This window comes from Hetaerina americana, unplaced genomic scaffold (genome assembly GCF_022747635.1).
Source record: "Hetaerina americana unplaced genomic scaffold, ioHetAmer1.1.p SCAF_14, whole genome shotgun sequence".
NCBI lineage: Eukaryota > Metazoa > Arthropoda > Insecta > Odonata > Calopterygidae > Hetaerina > Hetaerina americana.
In genome coordinates, this window is record NW_027286514.1 from 6,913,700 (window position 1) to 6,929,457 (window position 15,758).

At 39.0% G+C, this 15,758-nt stretch overlaps 1 protein-coding gene across 1 annotated transcript in view; it reads left to right on the plus strand.

Annotated features, from left to right (window-relative positions):
* LOC139686314 (uncharacterized) overlaps window positions 1-15,758 on the plus strand; it is a 257,577-nt gene that overhangs the window by 197,030 nt on the left and 44,789 nt on the right. Inside the window, exon 5 of the mRNA XM_071583470.1 lies at window positions 1,825-2,110. Within this exon, the coding sequence (XP_071439571.1) occupies window positions 1,825-2,110 (286 nt within the window). The remainder of the gene's footprint in view (window positions 1-1,824; window positions 2,111-15,758) is intronic.

Below are 15,758 nucleotides of genomic sequence, written 5' to 3' on the forward strand. Positions count from 1 at the left end.
CTTAGTTTGAGAAGTGCGTGGCAGTAATTTTAGGAGAGGCAACCCACAGCTAAGATCTTTTACGACATTAGAGATGGATGGTAAAGGAGGAAGGGTGGAGAGAAATCCGGCGTCGGAATTAGTCAGCTTACTCTTAACGAAAGGCACCTAACCTATTTGGATTAACTCGTAATACTACTCTACAATATTTCATATTAGAATCTATCCTTTGCCAAACATCTAGGCATTCAAAAAGCAGGGTGATTGATTTAAAAGTTCATACCGGATAAACGTGGCATAAACTTAAGATGATGGAAAAATTTTCAATTACCACAATATTTTGAATGGAGATGGCACATAGTTTTTTATATTAGCAAATAAAATAAGGCAACTGATGAATAACGGCTGTGAGTCTCAGCAGATACGTAAATAAATGAGTTAAATTTCTCTGAAGAATATAAATATTAGCAGAGGGAAACCAATTAAAAATTGGGAACAGAGTAGATTTGAGAGAATAGTTTAAAGAGTATTAAAAGGAATCGATGAAATTGGATGCGGGATGTAATGAAACAAAATAAAAAGAAAAGATTGGTGGGGATATTGAGAGGTAGACGGATACATAAACGTTTGATAAATGGGTGAAAAATAATTAAAAGGAGAATGTGACAGAAAGAAAAAAATGGATATTTTGAATATACTGAGAGAGGAAACCGTTATGACATAAATAAGCGGATAATAGGGGGAAAATGGTTATTTTTAGACTTTAAAAGTGCTCCAGAAATCCTGAAGAGAATGTGCCACCTAATTGTACCGGGCATTCAAAATCATACCTCATCATAGTAGGCCTGCCTATTTAAAAAATCCTATGGCCAATGTATCACTTTTCAACCGTCGGCTGGGATGTTAAATTCTGGATTTTTTGACGACACTAAATGTGAAAAAAAAAATGTTTCCTGCAAGTTATCAATTTTGACTTTCTCTTTTTAAAGCGTACATTCTTTTTTTTCAATTTTCAACCGACTTAAGGAAGGATGTTTTTCTTGATTTGGGCTTGTATCTGCTGACCCACCCGCACTCACGATCCTGATAATTCTTTCATGCCTGCAATCTACGTAGAGTCTCAATGACCGAACCACCAAATTTGTAAAAACGCCAAAGACAAGACTTGAAACAGCATTCTACGGTTATGCAGGAGAGCGTATTAGCTACCTGGCTAACCCGGCCGAGGAAAAAAATTGATAATGTAAAGGAGCTAAAATGATTCAAGCTATTAGATATCTTGCAGTCATTGCAATGAGGCATATTTTGTCTGGTGAAAAGAATGTATTCGGATTTTACGTTTGAGAGCCATGTTCCTCTAGATTGGTCACTAACCCTTGGCTTTAACTCTTTGCAATGCACTTTCAGGATACCAGGGTGATTACAAGGAAGTTAGTCACTGGCGTTGGATGAGTTTCCTCTCAATGCCAGTTAGCATGGTGGCGAACTGTTGTCAATATTCTACAGTTTATGGGAAACAATAATTGGCAGACAGTCACGTTAGCATAGCTGTGTGACTATTTTTGGTGTTATTAATCTGGATCCCAGAAATGGAATGCTCAACCAATAAACTCAACCGTATAATTTCGTGAATTTAATAGAAGCGAATAATTTTACAACCACAGGATGTTTTAATTCCAAATATTATAAACAAAGCCTTGGTAGCTCAAGTTGATAAAAGTATCTGGAGGGAATTAAAATCAGAATGAAGATATTCTTTATGACTATGAATTATAACTTCTTCCACTTGTCCTCACCCTTAATATGCAGTGGTGAGTACCGTTTCTTTTTTCTTTCCTTCCGCAGCTCGACCGCTTCTCCGTTGAGTACTTCTCGCCCTGGCCCGACGGGGCGGGACTGCAGACGGCACGCCTGGGCCTTCGCTTCCGCGCCGACACGGATCATTTCCGGGACGCCCCACCGGCTTCTTCACCCTCCCCCTCGGTGCGGGAGCTCGAGCTACGGTGCGTGGCCACAGTGCAGGGACAATCCCGCATCCGGGCGGTGCGGGCCCTACTGCTGGCTCCGCCCTCGCTCGCCGACCAGCGGCCGGCCAAGATTGAAGGGGGGCGTGGCAGCGCTCCCTGCACGGGTAAGACATGGGCCCCTTTCCCCTGAAATCACGACCCTCCTCCAGTTGACCCGATTGAAAACTTGTCCTCAAGCACAACGGTTTCACTCCTGAGTTCACTTAAGGTGTCTCAGGCCTCAAAATGAGATTAACAATTTCTTTGTATTTCTTTAAATTTCAAAATTATGGAATTTATTAAAAATATATTGTCTCAACATTTAGAAATGGTGCTACAACATCGATATTGCGACCGATATCTGTGACCATCATTGTAGCATATACGCCATGGTATATATCCAGCTTCATTTGTGGAATATTTCCTTTCCTTGTTAGGCATTGGAGATACAGACCTAATAGCAACATTTAGTTTGATATTCTTTATTTCCAAATGATCAAATATCACATGCTTATAAGTGCCACACCACAAAGCTGTAACTAGCAAAGGCCACAACCTATGAAGCTATCAAGCCCATCATATTTTCATGAAAAGATAGTATATAAGTGATTTCCGGTTTCCTTCCTTAATTGAATTTATAACGTAAAATCATCGTTTAAGAGCTCCCCATTCCGGTCAATTGCCTTTGCTAGCACATTATTACTAAGACTAGTCCCTAAAGGCCATTAGAATGCGCACGTTATGCCTTGTTCATAGAATTTTCAAATAGGACATAAAAATAAGTGATTATTTTATATGCGCACCAAACCACGGTCAATGGAGCGCAGTATCAGAGTCATACGAGCGTTAGGTGGGTGGAACAAAATCGTCCGTAACATGCAGTTGATTTAGACGTCATTTTTATTGTAAACCTAGCTAACCACGTCAAAAGAGGAGGAATCACGGAATGAAAGTAATTGCAGATATTGAAAATGCGTGTTTAAAACCAATAAGGCCATGAATAGTAGTTATTTATCTAGTTTTAACATTCTCAAGCTATATCATAAGCTATCGTGAATAGAATTGCAAATTTTCCCAGCGAAAAAGTGAAAATTATAAACACATCAAAACTATATTCACCCATTTGATAGAATACCAATTCCGAGAGTGCTCCAGTCTCTTATGATTGTGTGTATCGTATGAATATATATATATATATATATATATATATATATATATATATATATATAAATGCACACATAAATACACACATCCATACACACTAAATGAACATTATAGATGTACCCACTCTTCTTACTTCGGGTAAAAAAAAGGTGGTTGGGCCACCAAAATAAAAAAATACGAAATTAATTCCCCTTTTATATTTTCCCTTTGGATAAATTAATAGATTGAGTCTCTTTGGGGGAGACAAATACATTCCCCTATGAATATCTGTTTAGTGAAATCGGGCTATTTCTACCTAGAGCATGATATGTTGACTTTTGAAATTAACTGATAACAGTGTTTAAAATTTTTTGAGCTTTTTAACTGAAAATAATCCCTTTTGGGGATTAAAGATTTTCAATGTTTTCTCAAACGAGTACACAAATTATAGGTTTCAAATAATCGTTTGTTGCATTATTCGCATTGTTTCAAGAAGCACACACGACACGTCAAAAAAGAGGAACTACACTTCATTCTAATACCTAGCGTCATCGAGAGCAAAAATTAAATAATGTCCTGTGCATAGTTTAAATTTGAAACAGAGGTGTTCTCGAAACTTTTATAAATATACTCGCGATAATAACGATGAGTACATTGAGTGGTAGGAGATTTTTATTCATGGAATGCGTCAAAGAGAGATAGAATGATGACATGCTTTAATGTTGTATTTACGGCTTCGTTTTATATAAATATTCACCGGGGTAGTGTTTCATCGTAATTTAATTGCCGAGTTTTCGTTAGCAACAGATTCTATTGGGCAGAATTCTATTGGGAATCGAGGTGAATTTTCCTCTCATTTGAAAGATTTACAAGCCATATCGATATCAAATCGGCACAGAAAACCCCTTCTAAATTACTAACTTTGGATTTTTTTTTATTATTCAGTGCCTTCCACAATATATTAAATTTTCACATTTACAAAAGTACCTCTTCAAATACGTTTTTTTCTCCAGGGTAAATAAAATATGAATTATTGACAAGCGACGTGCTTAACTGCCTTCCGAATCACAAGAGGTGAGTTTACTTTTCCAGCAAGAGACCTATTTCCCGCTAATGAGTTTATGGGCGGGGAAATCGTTGCCAGAGGGAGGGCGGAAAAGGTCAGTCCTAGCATTTCACTGATAGGAATATTCAAACTTGGTTCACCTAAAATAGGGATAGACCTTAAAATCCTAGTTGCTGCAGACGTCTGTTGCATCATGTGCTGTTTATCTTTAAAGCTTATTTGCCTATGATAATCAAAACTGCATCTATACAGGTAAGCCCACGCCCACGTCTGGCAAAGGAAGGCATAAAGATGAAATGGAAATAAGCTCAAAGGCTTGAAATTTCTAGGCAAACCCTAAATAAATGTTTCAGTGTGATGCTATTTCCCGGACACAAGTGGTCAAACATCAATTTCTCTCAACATTCATCTGTTGCAATTAAAACATTTTTTTACATTGATTCTCCTGTGTTCCCAGCGTTCACCGCTATTTTAAAACAGATGAGAGGTCCATTCATTTTGTGGGAATCATTTGCAAATTGATAATTTTAATCTTTTTGGAAAAATTCCTGAAATAATTTTTTAAAAGATTTTGAACTGATTAATTAAAGTCACTTGATATATTTTATAAGGATAAAATATAGTTGATGACTTTGAAAAATTCGTCTTATACTCAGGTACCATAAGAAGTATGCAAAAATACCAAGTTGCGATGCACTTCACTTAAGAAAGGAAGCATTTTACGGCACTAATTGAAATTGCTCCTAAGAGCATCAAAAAACTGATTACGTAAGAGAAAACTAATGCAGTACAGAAGAGACTTTACCAAAATGTTTATGCATACAGATATTATTTCCTCTAAAACCTCCAGCGTGCAAAAATATTGGAACATTATTTCGACCACAAGCTTCCGAAATCGTATTATTACGTCAATTCGTAAAGGAGGAATGTCTAGCTTTGGTTGCACAGGTCAAGCACCGTAGATAGCGTCCATCATTTGAGAATAGACGGTTCACATCGTTTTATGGCCGCTCGACCTTAACCGGGGAGCATTAAACGAACAACTCACGGAGGTCAGCGTTTCTGGTATTGCTAGAGCGATGATGAATAGCATCAACACAAAGCATTCATGGGCAAAGCAGTGGGGAGGGTGAAAGAGGTGAGGGCATGCTCAATGGCCCCTAGGTTTTCGGTGTTGCCATAAATTTCATGTACACTTCGATTTAGTTTGTTAACCACGCCCATTTGAGCCCACAAAGAATATGTACCGGAAGAAAATGACATGGGGAGGAGTGGCAGATGATGATTAGTGTGGAAGCATCGTTTGCCTCCCCCCCCTAGATTTCAAGCTATCTTCACTCTTGAAAGCATTTCCACCGACAACCCTTTCCACAATTCCCTTCCTTTCTTCTCTTTCGTCGCTCCTCTCCCCGCGGGTCACATCACTATGCGCTCACTCCACCTCTTTGCCCTTGCAATCCTTTATCACCCACGGGCCTGCTAATTCTCATTCTGCCTAGTCAGCCGACTATCAGTAAGTATTAGCATATCCATACAATGTAGATATTATGCTCAACTCAGGGAAAACATTAGAATAAATTAATTAAAATTCGCTCTCCGTGAAGAGATTCAAGTTATCGCCGCAAGCAATTAGGGAAGGGTGTGGCAGGTGCAGTACCGCTATCACTGGAATTCGTACGCTTCTGAGAGATTTTCACCAATTAACTCATTTGCAATGCACTATTTCAGTTTTTCATAAAGCTAGCATAATATTCCTACATTTGAAGCAACTGATTCACCCAAAAATGTCTTAGATACATAAAATCTTTAAAAATAAATTAGCAACTACGTAATAGCAAATGATAAACTTTCCCTATGTTGGGTCAACGATAAGAATCTTAAAGGAAAAACTTATTAGTTTAAAAAAGGGGACCAAAATACCATGGAACACATCAAAATATTGTGGAAACGTGGGACCTTTCACTTGACATCTCGTAATCTGAAGTCGATCGGGCTGATTCCAAGTAATTTATAAAACGTAACCTAGATACCACAACGTGCGAGTATGAATATCATTAGGACCTTTTAAGGATCTGTAAAGAAAAAAATGAGAAAAATCGCCAAATATTATCTCCTGCAACGAACGAAATGAGATCATTCACAGTTTTAAGATACCCAGGGTGAATACCAAAACTGAATTTAGAATTGCGCTAGGCGAGTTGGAAAGGAAAAAAACATTAACTGACAATTTAATTGAGAATCCAAGAAACATTTGGTTCCATGCCAGCGAGGTTCAAGGAAACAAGTCATCATTAACTTCAACTAAAAACGATAAAAGTGAAAGAGTAACTAGCTGGTCAGAAAAGATAAACTTAATAAATTTCTTCTTTCAAAGCGCTTCCACCAAATTTTCACCTTATGTCTCCGACGGCTTATAAAATCATTTCCGCCAACCGATACCCGATATTGAAATTTCAAAAAAAATACTCCAACAAATTCTCTGGGCTCGATCAAGGAACATCTCGCGTATTTAAGCAACTAGCGTCGAAATTAGCGGCGTACCTAGAGATCATAGTTTATAAGTCGAAAAGAGTTTTATAACCGTCCAAATTACTGGAAAATAGCTAATGCAACAATGATATTTAACAGAGGAAAATAGTAGGAATTGAGAAATAATAGATCTCCTTCTCATATGTCTATATCATACAAAGTCATGGGATATGTTATTGTTACCTGAATAATGAGGAAACTTGATAGCCATAAGTTGCTAATTAGAAACAAGCACGTTTTCCGAAAGGGGAGATACTGTGAGAAACATTGACATGATATATTTTGGATTTGGGAGAATACAGGTATAATTTTATAGCATAAGCAGTTTTTCTAGACTTAAGTAGTGGAAGTTTCAGGGGAGGCGACCTATAGATAAGGCTATTTACGCCATTAGAGATGGATAGGAAAGGAGGAAGTGTGGAGAGTAACTCGGCATCAAACTACGACAGACGTCAAGGGATCCGCAGTTTGACGTCCCATTCGACGGACAGCGCACTCACTCGATGTGCTCTCCAAATAGCACCTCAAGTAGGGATCGGGATACCACTGAAAAACATCCACCGTTTCCAGGATCCAAACCCGGACACTCTTGGTGGGAAGAAAGTGCGTTAGCCATAGCACCATCCAAATCCCCCCTTATAGGCTTTAAAAAAGCATTGGGAAAAGTGCAAGCTAGTCACAAACCTGTATGCAATTGGTATGAATAAAAATATCCTAAGGTGGTTTAAATGCTTTTTAATTTAGCGTAAACAGAATTGTCATACATGGTGATAGCTCTGATGCTGTGAAGTCAGTACAGATATACGTCAGGGAGGTGCCGTCGGACTACCTTATAATTCCTTGTCCAATGAGCTCCAAATTTCTTCTTCCATATTATTCCATTCAATCATTTACTATTTTGTCCTAGTAAACTCTCACGTTAATCGAGGCTCTGAGGTTCCAAACAAAGAAGAAGTTCGTCAAATAATAATAAAAGTTCGGTATGAAATACTTCGTTCTAAAAATCAGAGACATGGCGCATTGGAAAAGTGGACCATCAAAGAATAGAAACTAATACAAGGTACTGGAGAGGAGAACGCTGAAGAAGGAATGGGTAGAAAAGAGAGGAAGGGGAAATTGTAGAGAAGAGCATAAAAGGAAACCATCTTATGGAGAACAATGACGCAGAAAAAATAAATTGATAGTACATACCTTGAGGCTTTCATGGATTAGAAATATAATAAATAAAATGGAAGATCACACGAGGAAGGTCAAGAATTTCGAAAATGGGGCATGGGAGAAATTAATAAGAACGTAAAACAGGGAAGCTGAGGGAAAGTGAGGAATCTCACTGGGACTAGAGGAGAATAACTGCGGCAATAAAACAATCTTTGGGAGGAAATATTTACGATGATGATAGAAATATAAAATTCAATCTTCTCATCCCTTTCCATGCTTTTCATTTAATTCCTGAAAAACACATGCCGAAATTAGTTTCGAGTCCTGTTTGAGCAAACATGTTACCTATAAAAGAGAGAGCGAATTTCAGGCACGTAATTTAACTCATTTTCACGAAAATTCTTAGAGTATTAGTTTTCCGCCCATCGCAGACTCATTTTTTTCGTTTTCCGTTTCCCTGTCCGGTGTTTGCTTTTACTTACTCTTACGAAGTATCAAAACTTTTTTTCTATTCCCTCTGATTTCTCATGGTGTTTTCCTTTTAATATATCCTCCATTTCCATTGTTTTCCCGATCATTTTTCTTCCTTTTATCCGTATAGAAAAAAGAAGACAAATACTTCCCGGATCCTCTTTCGCTCAAGCGATAGATACAATCCAAAAAAGGCATTGGAGGCGTAAGTTAAAGCAGAAGATAGTCGCTGAAGCCCTCCTGCGAATGCGTCAGGATTTTGTTTGCTCATTCGATTTCAGGAATCCCACAAACGAGGTTGTTGTAAAAACAAGAGAAGATAAAACGATAAAAAATTTACTTTCACAAGTTACCATGACCCGAGCGGTACCTTTCTCTTAAAAAAATCCAGATTTAAAACAATCTGAAGTAAGAGGAGTGGACATCAAATTGAATCGTTAAGGAAGGATATCTACGAATGGAACATTCCAGGAGGCATTCTTTTGATTTGTTACGAAGGTTGGATAGCCAACAATATTTTACTGAATTAATGAAAAATAACCTTCTGCGCAAATAAGGAAAACTCCAAATAAGGATAAATATACGCAGTATTAAAGCAAAAAGGAGGATAAAATTATCTGATAAAAATAGCAAAAATATGATTCATTATTTGTAGCATAAAGTAGTCAATCATAATTGCAAGCTGTCTAAATTAATTAATTATTTCATTTAATTTCATAATTTTCCCATTCTCAAATATAGGTCAAAACTGACTGGAATAGTACACATGACAATTTCAACATTTTGAACATAAAACGATGCCTCAAACCAATTATCCTTAAGGTTTGATGAGTCATGACAAACCCTAGTGGTGGCATACAGTGCAAGATGAAAATTTACATTTTGTTCGAGCTGCATACAACTTCATCAATGCTGCATTACGCGTGAATCTGGCTAAACTGTCCAAGCTGTCTATCCTGACCTTTCCCAGTCCTACCTGGCAACAAGGCCGACACCTTGCTGGCCACTGGGACCAGTATCACGACAAGCACATCCATATCGTGTACTTCGATTGGGCTTCGAGGACTTCGAGTGCGGTGTGAAGACACTGGACACGAGCAAATTAAGGGCTGTCATTTAGGTACCACAATTCTCCCGATATAACCCAAGAAAATAACGCTAGTACCATGATCGGAAACATTACCTTTTCCCCAAAATATATTTCGGAGATTCAGCTAAAATGCCATCAAAAAATTCCGCCTTCCACACCTCTCCTGTGTTCGTCCTTTGTGTGTGTTCCTATCCGTTTTCCTTATATCTGTTTCTATATAAATGAGTATTTGTTCGCCGTTTGGCCGGATTCCCGGTTCGTGTTTGAATGTGTATGTATGTATATATATATATATATATATATATATATATATATATATATATATATATATATATAATTTATTATTAGGTAATCTACCGGTTCAGATATTTACGCATATATACAATGTGTGTGTCTATATATATGTATACATATAAACACACACACAAACACACGCACATATCTATATATTTATTTGTATATATATATATATATATATATATATATATATATATATATATATTATTAGGTAATCTAACGGTTAAGGTAGGTTTTTGGATGGATGCAGCTACTAAATAAATATTTTTTGATTCCTAACAAAATACAAAAACCAGTATCCTACTCTACATCAGACCCCTCTTCATCTCTGAGTACTTTCTTCCTCCCTTCACACCATCCAACATCCCTATCCTGTTACTTCCCATTCCTCGTTTGCCTAACATTCTCCCCTCTATCACAGTCTTCAACATCCCACTGCCGGTCAATATCCCCTTCATCCACTTTTCCTGCCTCCATAGGATTTCTCCCAACAAACCCCTGTCCTCGCCCACTATACCAAGTACTTCCTCATTTGTTTTCTTCTCTGTCCATTTCACCCTCTCCATTCTTCTACAAACCAACATTTCAAAAGCCTCCAGTCTACGTCTATCCTCCTGCTTCAATGACCACGTTTCCGCACCGTAGATAGCCACGCTCCATATAAAAGTTTTTACGAGTCTTTTCTTAATATCCTTACTCAAAGTCCCTCTCATCAACTCTTAACTGATGATATATATATATTGGTGGCTTGCAGGGTATTGATGTAGATGTAGACAACGTCGAACGGAACAGGATATTCTGGATACTGTAAGCGCTTGGATTGTACTACAACCATAACCTCTCCAAAAATCAGGTTACAACAATGCAAATGAAAAAAGGAAGAAAAATAGAAGCCAAAATAAACAAAGGAGTAAGACAAGGATGCTACCTCTCGCCAGCAATACTCAATGTATACCTGGAAGAGGCGATTAGGGAAATACAAGAATTGGGTAACAAAGAAGTCAAGGAAAATGGAGAACCAATCAACTTGCTCCTGGTGGTAGATGACATCGCAAGAGTGGCGAAAACGCGAGAGGACCTGAAAAGCAACTCTAAGTGATGTGGATTAAGCAGACGTAAAACAAAATCCTTAAGCTAAATGCAGATATCACAATTCGAAGATTGAAACTAGAGCAAGTGGAATCCCTGATATACCTGGGTAGCAGCATGACATGGGATGGGAGGAGCTCGACCGACATCAAGCGAAGAATAGCCCAAGCTATGAACATATTCATGAAGAACAGGCATTTACTATGTTCAAAGAACCTAAGACTGGAAACAAGGAAACAATTCGTCAAGACTTTCGTGTGGAGCATGGAGCTCTATGATTCCGAGACATGGAACATTGGGAAGTGGACCACTGAAGAATAGAAGCTTTTGAAACATGTTGCTGGAGGAGAATGCTGAAGATTAAATGGACAGATAACGTAAGGAACGACGAAGTATATAGAAGGACAGAAGAGGAAAGGAACATATGGAAAACTCTATGGCAAAGAAGAAATAGATGGATCGGACACACATTGAGGCATAATGCATTCATTATGAACATAATAGAAGGAAAAATTGAAGAGAAGATTCCACGAGGAAGACCAAGAGACATGCACATAGAACAATAAAGAAGGACGTAAAACCGAGAGGGTATCAAGGATTGAGGACATTTACATTAAATAGAGTAATATGGTGGGTTGCAGTATACCAATCCTAGGATTGAAATACTGATGATGATAATATAGTATACACACACAAACACGCACACATATACATATATATATATATATATATATATATATATATATATATATATATATATATATATATATATATATACACATAATATACATATGGGTCGCGGTAGTCCAGTGGGTAGAGCATTGGACTGCTGAGGGTCCCGGGTTCAATACCCGGGCAAGGAAATCTGGGCACCTGCAGCTCCACCCAAGCTAAAGTGTTTTTTCGGGCACCAGGTCTTCCTGGGAAACCATAACCGGCACAGGGAAAGGCCCCCCTACCCTGATGTGTGAATTCCACACGCCGTTGGGCTTAGTATTGGGTGAACTCTACCATCACCTACTACTAAATCGACCTTCGGACGGAATTTATATATATATATATATATATATATATATATATATATATATATATATACGATTGTACGGAAAAACGCACACGAGCGGCACAATAATGGGCTGACACAATATAACACAAATAGAAAAGAATAGACACATTTAAAAGAACACTCACACGGTAAATTTACCGTGTGAGTGTTCTTTTAAATGTGTCTATTCTTTTCTATTTGTGTTATATATATATATATATATATATATATATATATATATATATATATATATGTATGTATGTCTGTGTGTGTGTGTATAGAGAGAGAGAAAGCGAAAATTGAGGAACGAAAAGGGAATTCCATCCAATCACTCCCAAGTCCCACGTCTCCTGGCCCCCCTCCCACTTTTGTTTTATTCTTCCAGCAAGCAAGCCAACCAGCTACCGCTTCCAACCGACCTCAAAAAAACCTCCCCTCCGCACAAGGCTCCGATTCTTTCCCCATGCCCCCCACCCACCCACCCCTCCTCGCCCTCCTCGCCCACCCCATCCGCAGGAGAGACTTTCAAATGGCCTTTAAGGGAAGATTACGTTGAAGGGGAAGTGAAGAAGGGGAGGCAACGGGGGTGGGAAGAGAAGAATGGGAGGGAAGACTCGAGGGCGGAAGATAAACGAGATAAAGGCTGCGCCCCGATAGAGATGGCAAGCGGGGGCGGACGGGCGAAGTCAGGCGGAGGGAGAGAGAGAGAGGAGATTATGGCCGAGTGAGAAAGAGAGAGGGTGGAAGGCAGGAAGGAAAGAAAGATATAGAGCAGATGTCCCATTCCTAGCTGGCTCTCTTCCACCTTCCTATGCTTTTAACGCTTAGCATGTATTAGATTGTTTAAAATACAGCACATCAACCGATTTTGCGCATTAATTGACCAATGGAGCTTCATCGTTGAGATATTTACGTATACATGTTGATAAGCCAATCAGCCGTGAATAAAGAATATCTTAAAAAGAGGAGGAGCGATTTCACATGGGTAAAAATAATACCATAATCCATATTCTTGCAAAAATTATATGATAATCATTTTAAACAGACATAATCACACGACTTGTTTGTCTGCAATGCACCCTGATACAGAAAATTTTATTCATGGGTGACAACTGTTAAGGAAAAGTGGTTTTCAGTAGATATAGATTCAGTTTTCAGTAAATATAAACTTCCAACCTTTTAAACCAAAAATATATTCACAAGGGGGGACCATGGCACACTCTACGGTTTTCATTCTTGGATCCGTCTCTGATACTACTATGGAAACAGGTCGATGGATCAGACATGATTCCTCTCTCTTATACTTAATTGAATAATAAATCGAGATCATCTCGCGTGTTGCGGGGCGCAGTGCATAGTTAGAATAAGCTCCCCCAACTACTCCATTTTCTACTGCATTTGACTCCATGAGCATGGCATGTCGCATCGTAGGAGAGGGTGTACCATTAGGCGTCTACTTATTAGTGTGCCACGTTCAATTACTGGGTGACGCCATGGGCTATGCCAAAATCCGAACAGTGCGATCCTCTGGGCTACTAAAATTCGTGGGATGCTACAGTGAAAGGGACTAGGAGTCCTAATCTGGAAGTGTGAATTACGCGCGCTGAGAAGATTCATTGGGAATGAGATCCACTCTCACTCATATAGCTAACATCCGGGTTCATCACTGTCGGTGGCGGTGATTGGTCAAGTGCAAAAAACTCACGCCCATAAATATACTTCCTTAGCACTTTTCCAAGTGGTAATTTCAAAGATTTTCAAGTGTAAAAAACCTAAACTAATAAATTTGCCTATTTTTAAGAATCAAGATGAATTGATTGCATTAAACTCAATATTTAAATTTCTATTGATGCGGAAATTGAAGTTGGAGAAGAAGGCTTCCGTTTGCATATTCCTTGCCTTTAACAAACGCATTACCAGTCGTAAGGGATTTCTTGATGGACAAACTTGCAAAGAAACAATTCTAAGGGAAGTAACAATTTTCCAATAGAAATGTGCATGGGGAACGCGCAAGAGAAACAAGAGAACACTCAAACTGTGCAGGAAAAATGTGCAAAAAAGTAGAAAAAGATATTATTCATCATTTCGGATCAAAATTTATGAACAGCACTTACTGTTCTATTGATGTCAAAATAAATGCGATTAAAAAATTTGAACTCTCGCTTTGTTTTAATTGATCTGTAACAGTTTTTCTCTCGATATTGTAATAAATTATTTCTTAGCTACTGCATTTATTGCAATTGAAAAAGCGATTGGCTCTATTCACCATTAAAAAACATTAACATTTCATAAAGTAAAGCGACAATTTCTAAGGGTTAATAAAAGGATACGTCAATACAAAGCCAAGCTCTCTGATATCATTTGGAGCAATGCGCTCATCTTGCTTATCTGCCAACTTATAGTAAATGGATTATATACTCCAATAATATATACCGCGGCCATCTCAGACAAATAGAAGTATATGAAAAAAATTAGTATTTTAGGTAGTTTGACAACCAAAATGCACTCTTAGATGAATTCCTGGTTACATCAATGGCGAAGGTGTGTGAAGCATTGAAATGCTTTGAGGGAGAGCTAAAGGCGTGAGTGGACGACAGAATGAGGAAAAATGAGAATGAAGTTGGGAAAGAGATTGTGGCGAGAGAGATGAGGGTGGGTAAGCGAGGGACGAGGATGGGAGAGGAACGGAAGGGGACGGGGTAGCTGTAGTTTGGAGATCGCGACTGAAAAAGCGTGGGTGGGGACTACTGTGATAAGGAGGGGAAAGGAGCACCCTGGCTGCTACGTCAGGGCTTGCAGGGAATGATGAGCAGAACAGAGCAGGGCTGAGACGTCGGGGGACGGGATGATGGGATGTAATGGGTGGAGGGAATGGAGGCGTGAGCTGATTCCCGCGAATGTTCGCTGGGAAAATTTTGCAAGGGTTGAGGGTGCAGAGAGAGGGTGGGAGGAGTCAGGCAAAAGGGATCCTGGAGGTAAGTGGAGGGGGAGAAAAGAGAAACGGTGATTTTTGCACGAATGGCTCCCAAGAAGGCCTTTGATACGCCGTGCTGCCGGCTACGGTTCTCTCTCCCTCCCACCTACATCCCGCTCGTCCTCCCAACCCCCCAACTTGCACGTGTGAGCTACCTCTTCCAATCCCCACTCGTCTCGTTCCTCCTCCCCTCCTTATTTTCTTCAATCCCTCCGTAAATTCTCGCCCCGATTCCCCTATCCTTTCTCTATTTCTTCCTCTTAATCCATCCTTCGTCTCTCCCTTCCTATATATCCGTAGGTCCTCGCCACTTTCCGCCTATTTTTATATCGCAATGGTCGCGACAGAAGCCATGGTGAGAGAGAAAGAGAGGGAGGGATTCGCCCGCGGGTTTCAAGTCAACAATCCGATTTCGAGATCAATGCTCCGTCGTTTAACACCTACACTCCTTCTCTTTGCCGCATCGCAAAGCTGAGTGTCACATCCCGCTAGAACCGTCGATGGACTTTGAGAAAAGGGAGCGTCAACTTGAGTTTTCCAGCAATTTTTCAAAGCTAGAAATGGAGGGACAATGTTTGACTGGGTGGAGTAATCATTTACATTCCTTGGGTGGAATGTTGAACATCAATGCGAAGAAACTATCGTTTTTTCATTTCAATCCATAGTAAATTCTATGGTATTCGTTACTGCATGGGTGATATTTACGTCAGAAATCGGCCATAAATTCGCTCTTTGGTTTTTTAATGGCAATCTAAACAAAAATTAATCAACTACTATGGTTAGACTCTCCATCTCCCCTTACCTAGCGTCAGATTCGAGCAAGCACTTGGAGATCCTTATTTATATATTTTGTGTGAGCAGTAAAGGAAAAAAGGATTTTTGATTTTCAATGAAACAGATACACGCATGTT